This window comes from Mus pahari, chromosome 14, assembly GCF_900095145.1.
Source record: "Mus pahari chromosome 14, PAHARI_EIJ_v1.1, whole genome shotgun sequence".
In the NCBI taxonomy this organism is placed as follows: Eukaryota; Metazoa; Chordata; class Mammalia; order Rodentia; family Muridae; genus Mus; species Mus pahari.
Genome location: NC_034603.1, coordinates 23,622,287 through 23,632,609, shown reverse-complemented (window position 1 = coordinate 23,632,609; position 10,323 = coordinate 23,622,287). Strand labels below are relative to the sequence as shown.

The 10,323-nt window shown below is 47.3% G+C and overlaps 1 protein-coding gene across 3 annotated transcripts in view; it reads left to right on the top strand.

The window, feature by feature from the left end:
* Positions 1-757: 757 nt before the first annotated feature.
* Glra1 (glycine receptor alpha 1) overlaps positions 758-10,323 on the top strand; it is a 99,539-nt gene continuing 89,973 nt past the window's right edge. For 2 of the 3 annotated variants that reach the window (XM_021212236.1, XM_021212235.1), the window contains exon 1: positions 758-1,739. In XM_021212236.1, coding sequence (XP_021067895.1) covers positions 1,684-1,739 — 56 coding nt within the window. In that variant the 5' untranslated portion in view covers positions 758-1,683. The remainder of the gene's footprint in view (positions 1,740-10,323) is intronic. The other variant, XM_021212237.1, reaches the window with a different exon arrangement.

Genomic DNA, 10,323 nt, shown 5'->3' with positions numbered 1-10,323 from the left:
AATTTCGAGGGAGCTGGAGGAGTCAAGGACACCACAAGAAAACCTAGAGAGTCAACTAACCTGGGCCCCTGGAGGCTCGCAGAGACCGAACCACCAATCACAGAGCAGGCATGGGCTGGTCCTGGGCCCTCTACACATAGGTAGCAGATGTGCAGCTTGGTCTCCATGTGGATCCCTGAACAACTGGAGCAGCAGGGGCCTCTCTGACTCTGTTCCCTGCCTTCCCCTAACTGGGCTGCCTGGCCTGGCCTCCATAGGAGAGGATGTTCTGCTGTGACTTGATAGGGCAGGACGGGCTGCTACCCACAAGGGGCATTCCCTTCTCTGGGGGGGGGGGGGCTGTGAGAGTGAGACTTGGAGGAGAGGAGGAAGAGGGGGCTGCAACTGGGATGTAAAATGAATAAATGAATTAATGAAAAATGATAAACTGAGTCTGCCTGAGCACATCAGGACTAAGGCTCATGGTGTTTTACTTACATACAGCTATTTTTTTTTAATCATAGTAAGGATTTTGAAAGACTTAAAAGATAAATTCCATGACCTCTCTGGAGAAGACCTGCAAAGACCCTGAGGCCTGGGAAGTGCATGAGGCTGGTCTTGGCCAGCACTCCAAGGGTTAAACTCAAGCCAGAGCCTAAACGTGCAATTGGCCGAACCTGGAGAGAAGATATGGTTTTCGCAGCTGCGGGCCAATGAACACCCCGAGTGGGAGGGTTTGAAGCTTCTAAGGAGTTTTTCCCCCCATTTTCCCCTCTCCACCCCCTCCCATCGGTCCTCGCCCCCACCATCCTCTAGCCGCCAGTTTGTTAAATTAATGCAGTAAGAAAGTCTGAAGATCTGAAGGAGTCTGGCCAGAAGAAGATGGGCGAGCTTAGAAATTGGAGATGCCTGTGATAGCTTGGTTTCTTGAGCCCTGCTGGCAAGCCATGGACCCCAGCAGCCCCTGAAAGTTGTGGTGGGCTCTCCTGCTCCTGCAGCGCCAAGCAATGGGACACCTTTCCTGCAGCGATCCCAACTTACTCGGCGGGGACCAGAGAGCACGGACTGCAAGGCGACAGCAGACAGGAACGGAGGCAAGGGAACGAGATTCCGGGACTCGGTCGCGATGCGCCAGCCTGGCACACTCTCCGACATCTAACTGAAGCCAGCACCGTCACCTGCTCCACCCCCCCAACCCCTAAAACCCCTCGGGCCAGCCCAGGGCCAGAAAGAAGATGCCAGCCGGGTCTAAGGGTCTGAGGCCAGGGCTCTGATCCCCACGGATTTCTTCCTTTCATGGATCTGGCCATCTCGACAGGAAAACAAGGGTAAAAAAAAAAAGAAGAAGAAGAAGAAGACTAAAGAAAGAAAGAAAAGAAAAGAAGAAAATATACCCACCCCGAAACGTGCCTCCCAGCGCCGCAGGGAGCCTCCAGCGAGTTGAGCTTCAGCCGCGCTCTTCCCGCCCGCCGCCGGGCTGGACGCTCTCCGTGGTGCTGAACCTGCACGACTACCGCTGTCCGCGGTACCTTAGCTGCCTGGCTGCAATTCTCCCCCGGCTCTGACATCTCGTCCCTCTACTCCCTGCCCCCTTAAACATCTGGATTTCTACCCCCAGTGGCGCTCTCTGGCTTCGTAAGTGCCCATCGAAAACAGTTTTGCACCCCCATAACTCGTGGACTTTACAGCACAAGAATCTGGAAGATGTACAGCTTCAATACTCTGCGATTCTACCTTTGGGAGACCATTGTATTCTTCAGGTACGAGATTTTCTATACTGACCACTATCCTTATGGTGCAATAGGGGTTCAGGAGGAGTAGACAAGCTGACTCTGCCACGGTCTCATCAACTGGGGAGGGGGTGCTGTGTGCTGAAGGCCCTTCCATTCCTCTCCTCCCTCCCCCCCCCCCACCCGCAGGGTGTCTGGCTGGTGCGTGTAGGTCCCAGACAGTGGCTGCTCCGGCAGCGGCAGCGGTTTGCCTGCTCTTTGCGGTTTGTCTGCTTACTGCACTCCCCGCAAAATTGGGCTCCCAGCCCCCTAGCCCCTCTGCTCGTTACCCTTCACTCGACTGAGGACTTAGGGGGAAGCTTTGCGAGTTTTTTAGTTTAATTGGGACCGCATTCTCTCAAACCGCAGTGCTGGAAACCCCGGGTCTCCCGTCTGGGAGCGAAGTGACAACTAGCGGTGACGCGGAAGGTTGCAGTTGGACTGGCTGGGCACAAAACAGAGCATTCTGTCTCTCTTTTTGTTGTTTTTCTTCGGGATCAGGGGTTTCTGCAGTTTGGAGCTGGGAAATAACGCAGTTATGACCTCATCTTACAAAGCCCTAACTTAAGTGCAGATCAGGCCTATTTAATAATAGATGCTAGAAAATATTTTCCTTTTAAAACTTTGACTCCATCCTCCCTGATACACACTTCTTTCCAAACTCTGTTACCACAGACCCTCCGCTACTCCAAAGGGCAGTTCTTATTTATGAATGGATGCCTATCCCTGCTGCCATAACTAGACTCCCCACGCCCACCCACTGACTTCTAATTCTCTGCTTACAGGCTTGGCATTCTTGTGTTAGTCCAAGTGAAAAGTGAAAAATTACATCTTTAGGAAGTATTGAAACAGATAGGCCCTTTGTAAGTGGGCAAATCATGCTGTCTTCAGAGGAGATGATGATAAATTCCATCTATATGAATTGAGAAATATTCTTTCCAGCTCTGCAGAGATCGTTAATCTTCCTCATTCTAGCGCGTCTGCTTCTCATGTTTTACCACTGTGGTGAGTTAATAGGCATTTGAAAAAAAAACCCACTCTGCTTGCTCTAAAAACTAAACGACCACCAAATAAGATCTTCTCCGATCGTAAAACAGAATGTAATCGGGGGTTTTATTGCACTGCAAAGAGTTGCTGGTTTGACTGATCCATTGGTTGGTGGTACAGATGAGGCCTTCTCTCCCAAGTGACAGTTTCTGAAACTGAGCCTCTCTTGGTGGTTTTTTTTTTTTTTTCCTCTAGAGATGATGAAGGTTCATCTTCCCAGGGTTACCCACTGCTAAAGCTTTTAATACCCTCTTAAAATAATTCTTTAGCATCTCACTGTCCCAACCACAGCTTAGACTGTAAATAGTCAAATATTTTTTTAAGTCCAACATCCCAAGGCCTTGTGAGATTTACTTACTTCGTGAGATGGATAAGGAGGGAGGACTAGAAGAGTCTTGTCCTCTACACACCCCATTCCTTTTTTTTTTTCTTGATGCAGACCTTGATTTTCCTCTCCCAGACATGAGCTTTCCCAAAAAAGGAAAAATCGGTCTAAAAGGTCTGCATTGTAATCGCTCAGATAAGGGTGAGGCTCCGCTGTGTTAATTCTTCAAATGAACTGGTGGTGGCCCAGCAGAGAGCCTCCCTTCCCCTCTATGGGTGAAGGTACATATAAGCAGCAACGGGCATGATGGAGAACTCACTGTGCTTATGAAGAAACGAGAGGCATGACTAGAGAGATCGGATCATGCTGCTGCTGCTGCTGCGGTGGCAGCGGCGGTGGCGGCGGCGGTGGCGGCACTATCGAAGCCAGAGAACAGCTGCTTCACTTCAGGAGTTAATGTTCAGACCCTTTGCAGTTTCCCAGAGAGATGAAGCAAAGGGGGTCAAAAGGGAGTTAACCATGGAAGATGTCCTTGTTCAAATGGCACTTGCATCTCTAATCCTTTCATCTTTTACATTTTAGGTGAGACATAAGAAAGCCTTAGAATTGAGGGTAAACAGAGGCCAGCATCTCCCTTGCAGGTTACATGAGAATAACTACTCCCTCCCACCAAGGGACAGGCTTGGAGTTAGAGTGAACCAGTGTGTATATTCCCAGGGACCAGGCCCTTCTTAGATCAAATGTGGCTTGTCACTCACCTGTTTGAGATTTCAAAAAAACATGGGGGCCGCCAGGGAGCTACCAAAGGTGCTGCATCGCATCTGTGAGCAACCAGCAAAGCAACAACATCAACAGCAAAACAAACAAAAACAGCTGAAGTGAGTGGTGGGGGAGCCCCACGTGCTACCAATGCAGGAAGTGGATGGAGGCCTTGGAAAGGCAGCTGGGGTCCTAGGAGACAGCATCAATGCAGTGTTCATTAGCCGTGTCCCCGCAAATATGTGGAAGCAATTTTGCTGAAGTTCCTGCATTCAGGTTAAACAGCCTAACATTTTAAATTTAATATGTAACACCCCTGTGATCCAATAACATAAATCTCGTGTCACTCGGAGGTCAGGGCCTTATATCTACAGGGGCTAAAACTAATATTCAGTTTTTGATTAATTACTTAATACTGCAAACACATTCCCTTTCCAACCCACCATTAAACCAAAGGGATCATGGCTTTGATTCCTGGAGCCCTGACAGAGGCTTATAGCAAGGATGAGACTAGTATAACCCCAACAGTCCCTTGCCTTCTCAATAACTCAGACAGACATGATCTATAACAATGTTCCTCAGCCCCTGCACTTTCGGCATTTTGATCTTTGTAATTCTTTGTCATGACGTCTGCCCTGCGCATTGTAGCAGTCTGTCTGGTGCCAGTAGCATTTTTCTCTCTGATCACAACAATCAAAACTGTCTCCGGACACTGCAAATTACCCCCAGGGTACACAGTGTGAAGGGATGGGATTTTTCCAAGTTTTGAATGACAATAGAAATAAATAAATTTTAATCAGCGGGTTCTGATGCACTAATCATAATAATGAAAAAGTCCAGTTTGCTTGAGGTAACACAGCCCCTGGCAGAATACCCAGCATGTCCCTCTGAAATAGGAGAGGCTCTAGTTTGAGCTTCAGCAAGGGATCAACACAGGAAGGCATGAACCAAATCATGGGTGACTCTCCCAGCAGATCACCACGTTTTCCTTATGTGCCACTTCCACTTCCCATCCCGACAGATGATGCCTTGTGCTGAGACCCTGTGTGTCAGTCACTTGCCAAGAAAGCTGATCAAAACCTCAAAATAAGGGTGTTAATTCTAGGATGAGAAAGAACATGGTAAATACATTGTTTAATGTCTCTATCACTATGGAAGATAGATGACTATTTTCCTGAGATATGCCCTCTTGGAAATGTTCCCAAGCTTACCAAGAAGGGCAGACAACCACCTTGATCTTTCTCCCTGGTAACGTCTATGTTCTCTCCGAGTCCTTCCCACTATATTTTGGGGTACTGCAGAACGCATCTAGAAGTTTCTGAAATGGCCCAAGGACTCTTTCCTAAGATAATAAGCCTTTGGGGCAAGTCTGCCTCAGGGACAGCCAAACTGTCAATTAGTCCACCTGCCCTCTGGAGGCTTAGGGGCGATGGGAAAGAAATGTCGTATGTTCATTCCCAACCAGCAGTTTGAACAAGGCCAGTACGTGGAATTATAAGTCTGCACATAACATCTGTATACTTGAGAAATTGGGAAGACCCACCAGGGACATGTGGGAAATGTATCTTAGGGATGGTCTTATGAAAGACTGACGTTAAATGGAGCAAGGGAGAGTGAAACAGCTATGGTCTATGGGTTCTGACTTCCAGAGTCAACTCTGCTCTCATCCTGCGACACAGTCGTAAGGAGGCTCTATTTTCAACTCAGATGGCTAAACCTAACGCTTGTAAGTTCCCTTCAGCCTCTGAGTAACCCATTATCAAAGACGGGGCTCCGTTTTCACAAAGGTTCTGGATGAACTGGCCCCAGTGACTACCCTGCCTTCAAACCTTCACCAGGTACTAACTAATCATGTGATTGTGTGTCCCATTCAAAACCAGCTACTCTGCAGGGACACATGCCATCCCTGCAGAGAAGGACCTTTTCTCCTACAGCAAAGGGTCTGCAGTGATTACCTCCAAGCGCTCTGTGTACGGAGCCTGTGACAGCACCACCCTGATGGGGCGCCATTAACACTATTTCCTTCATCGGCTGGCAGAAGCCACTATGATTTCTAAGATGGATGGTACTGTCTCCTGTAAGCTGGGCTTGAAGGTTCTTCTGTAAGGTTTTAAGTGTGCTTTAGATAGTACAGCCTCAGCAGCAGCAGACTTGGGATCAGGAATTTAACTGTTTTCAGCGTGACCTTGAGAAGACTCTGTGGCCCTTCTGAGTCTCACTTTGCTCACCTGTAAAATGAAAGGATGCCACCAGTCACACTCTCAGAAACTTTTAGATGTTCCTGTTTGCCATGACCTTCTTCCAATCTTTCCCCATAATAGTACAGTTAGGGTTAAAGTCGTTGCAGCATATCACAATTACCAAAATAATAATAATAATAGTAGTAGTAGTAATAATAATAATAATAATAATAATGATGGCTGTTGCCTGCTACTCTCAGTCTCAAAACTCAGAAAGAACTGGGGACCTCAGCCAGCTACTTCCCTCTGTGAACAGTTCTCCTAAGATGGACATGGTGAATGACAAAGACGATAAATGTCTTACCTTCCTAGGCCAAGAAATGTTGAGAGTGAGAAGAGGCTCCACCACTGCCTTATCTGAAAAATGATTTGAGAAAGTCAGATTATCTTCTTTCTTGCAGTGACTGTTTAACATTTATCTGCCCACCCCACCCCCAACGTAAAGCCTAATTTTTTTAGTTGTTTACTGAACTCATCCTTGACTTATTTACCCATTGTCATAGCCAAGGGAAAACACAACGGTCAGAAACTGACTCTCACAGCATAAGCAATGTCTCTCACTGAGTTGATCTAAGATGACACACTGCTAAGGACCCCTGGTGTTTCCTAGTCAGCCCATCCGATCTGGGCAGAGGTAAATTCAAAACTGGCTATAGTCTCTGAAACATTTTATATAGGTTCCAAGTCTTCCTTAAGATTGCATGTATCTCTGATGTACCCATGGCCTCCATGTTGGGAAACATTAGATTTGATTTAGCCTATGCAGCTGCAAGAGCATAGATTTCTTTTTAATGCACACAGAAATTCTGGCTCAAGGGAACTAAGAACTTTCTGGAATCTCTGCTGAGTGGTGCAGGAGCTACCACAATGGTTATGGAGGTCAGGAAAGGGGACTAGAGTCTACCCGTCGGGGGGGGGATATAGAAATTCACACTTCTATAAATTATGAATTTGTGAGTGATTTCTTGCAAAAGAATAAATGAAATGCAGGTCAGAGACAACCCTGACAATGCTTAGACCTCCTCTTGTCCTGACTCCTAAGTTGCCCCCTGAGATTGTGAGGGTCTAAATAAGACCAAGAGCTCATACTTAGTGGTATTTTTTTCTCATTCTTCAAAATAGATCAGGTAATAACTAAATTGGGCAATGAACCTACACGCACAATGTGGCAAAGGATTATTAAAAGGAAGCCACCTTAGTTATATAAAAACCTGCATTTAAGGAAGAAAACAGGCTTCAGAATGCACCAAAAGGGCATAGCAGAAAATTTACCAATCCACAAATAAAGCCACAGGCACCATTATTGTTCCTGGCACTTAACAGCCTCTCTGCCCTGAACTCCAGCTGTCTCCCACAAACCCTTTCCCTGTTAAGCCACACACACAACCAAAGACACCACAGGGTGCCCGCAACTTCATTGAGAAAACAGTTAGAAGGGAACCTTGGCTGGAGGCTAGGAGAGGGGGCTTAGCCACACAGTCCATGCTCTGGAATGTGAGCCCTTAAGAGGGGTGCCTGCGGCACCAAAGCTTTTGAAATGGTGTCTAAAGATCCCTTTGTGGTTTTCTGAAGTTGATATTGTCTGAAGCTAATTCAGCACAATTAGATTACCACTCTTAGCCTTTGAATCCGGCCTGTTCTGTAGGATCTGTTACTAAATGAGTTTACAGGTCTTAACGGGTGCTGTTGACAGTTGTGAATCCCAGCGGTTCACTCTCCCTCTTGCCTTGGGTATGAAGGAAACCCACAGGACGCGGTGCCCAACCTCTTGAGCTGCATCCTCAGAGCTCCCACCCGTTTACTGCACAGGGTCACACTGTCCCTCCACGCTGAGGAGTCTGAAGCAGCGTTAGCTCTGAGCAGATCTCAAAACGGACCTCTCAAAACTAGCTGAGAAAGGTTTGTTAAAAAGACAGATTCCCAAGACCTTGAGAGGTTTGAGCTTACTTAAAGAATTCTTATTACTAAAAAAAAAATAATGCGTGAAGAGGGAAATAGCTAATGCTGGCAGTGATGGGGAGACTTGGGGTATTGATAATGTCACAAGTACTTGGGGTATTGATAATGTCACAGGTACACTCAGATCTCCAAACCCTTCAGGTCATGTACATGTGTGTGCAGCTTTGCATATGTCAATCAAACATAAAGGTAGTTTTAAATTTTAAATATTTGAGGGTGGGAAGTGGCTCAGTGGATAAAGTGTTGAACAGAGTCCCTAGTGCCACCAAGTAGCAACATTTTAAAAGTAAAATACAGATTCCCCACCAGACTACGGAGTCAGGCTCTCCCGTGATGGAACCAGAGACTGAATTGCACACAGAAGCCTTTAAGTTGAAGCTTCTCAAACTTCTGCTGCACGGCAGGTGCCAAGAGCCTTGCTGGAGATGTCATTTCTGAGGTCTGGGGACTGAGACTCTCTGCCAGCCCTCTCATGACCCAGAGGCTAACAAAGATAGAATGTAGGGGTAGCAATGCCCTGGGTCATCCTGACTAAGGCCACATGTGAAGGAGCTCTTTCACGTTGCAGGTAAAAAAGAAAAGATGAGGAAGTTGCTTGCAGGGGGGCAGGACTCCCTAACCCATCAGTCACACATCGTTCCCTAAATTTATTCCCTGTGTGTTGTGTGCAAAACCTTTATGCCCTGATGATGCTATAGTATCTCCCTTCACTCCTTGCTATTCTGTCTCCTTCTCTTAAATATAAGCACAACTCAAGGCAACGCTCCTCTCCAGGGCCTCCAGCCCTACCCTGAGATGGCGATGCAGTCCCTGAGTCTTTGTGCACCTGCAGCTCTCAGTCACACACCACAGCCATGCAGTAAAAGGATGCAGAGAAAGAAAGAGGCACCTAATGGATGGGAATGGCATCCCGGCCCCAGAGGACTTAGGACACTGCACTGAGCATCTGTGGACTGAGGGGGGAGTGACTCTGATGTCAGAAGGGACTTGGGGGAATCAGGTCACTCACCCATCTTCCTAGGCACCTGATCCATCCATCCGGCATTCACTAGAGGCTTGCTTGGGACACCCAGAGGTGTGGAAGGCTCTGCACCATCCCACCATCATTCCGACCCCAGGATCATGCCCTTCCTTCTGCATCCACCTTTGCAGGGAGCCTCTTGCTACCTCATCCCCATGAGAGCCACTGCTCTGTTCCATGTGTGTTTGTTGCTATGTGTTCCTTTCAGCAACTCTCCCCAGCTCCAGAGGACTTGCAGCAAGCTACCTTGCTCTTGCAGTACATGTTTGGCCTTTGTGTGATGCAAGAAACCTGCCTGATTATCACAGGGTAAAGCCGGGTGCTATGACCTGTGCCTTTAATCTCAGCACTGGGGGTTCCTCCATATTGCTATGCATTGATACCGGGGGTTTTTTTCCACTAAAGTCAGTCCTAAATTATGTGTCTTTGCAAACACACATGGCATTTTTCTGGGGTAGGGGGGTGAAAGGAATTGGGAAAAGGGAGACTCTTCCGGTGTTTGCAAAACACACATTTTATCCACATGGCTGATACTGCCGTGTGAGAATCCTTCCTCAGCCTTCTCTCTGCCCTTTCTCATGACGTCCCATCTCAGCCTGAACAGCAACAGCAAGTTAACACTAATCACCAGTATGTATGAGTCCTGATTGAAGGCTGGGTATGATACTGACATTATGTTTCCAACCTTCATCCCTTCCACAGAAGGGACACCGGTTACCCTCCAGCCCCACTGCACCTTGTCTCACAATCCCCACAGGAATCCTAAGATTCGGGTACTATTTAACACAACCCCCCATTTTATAGGTGACAAAACTGAGACATAAAAATGATTACGTAACTCTCCTAAGTGACAGCTAGTATTCGAGAATGCACTTGGAGGGCTGGCAATGTGGCTCAGTTGGTAGAGTACTTGCCTCACACACACAGCGCCCTGGGTTTTATCCCTTGAACCCAATAAAGCATGCTAATGATATACACCTGCAATCCAAGTACTTGGGAAGTAGAATCAGGAGAACCAGGAGTTCAAGTCATCCTTAGCTACAGAGCAAGCTGGAAGCCAGGCAGGTTTACATGGTACCTTATTTCAGAGAGAAAGAAACAAAGGAAAAGAGAGAGAGAGAGAGAGAGAGAGAGAGAGAGAGAGAGAGAGAGAGAGAGAAGGAAAGAAAAGTAATACAGGATAATATACTTTCCACTCCCTACTCTAGGTTTCTAGGCTTATCT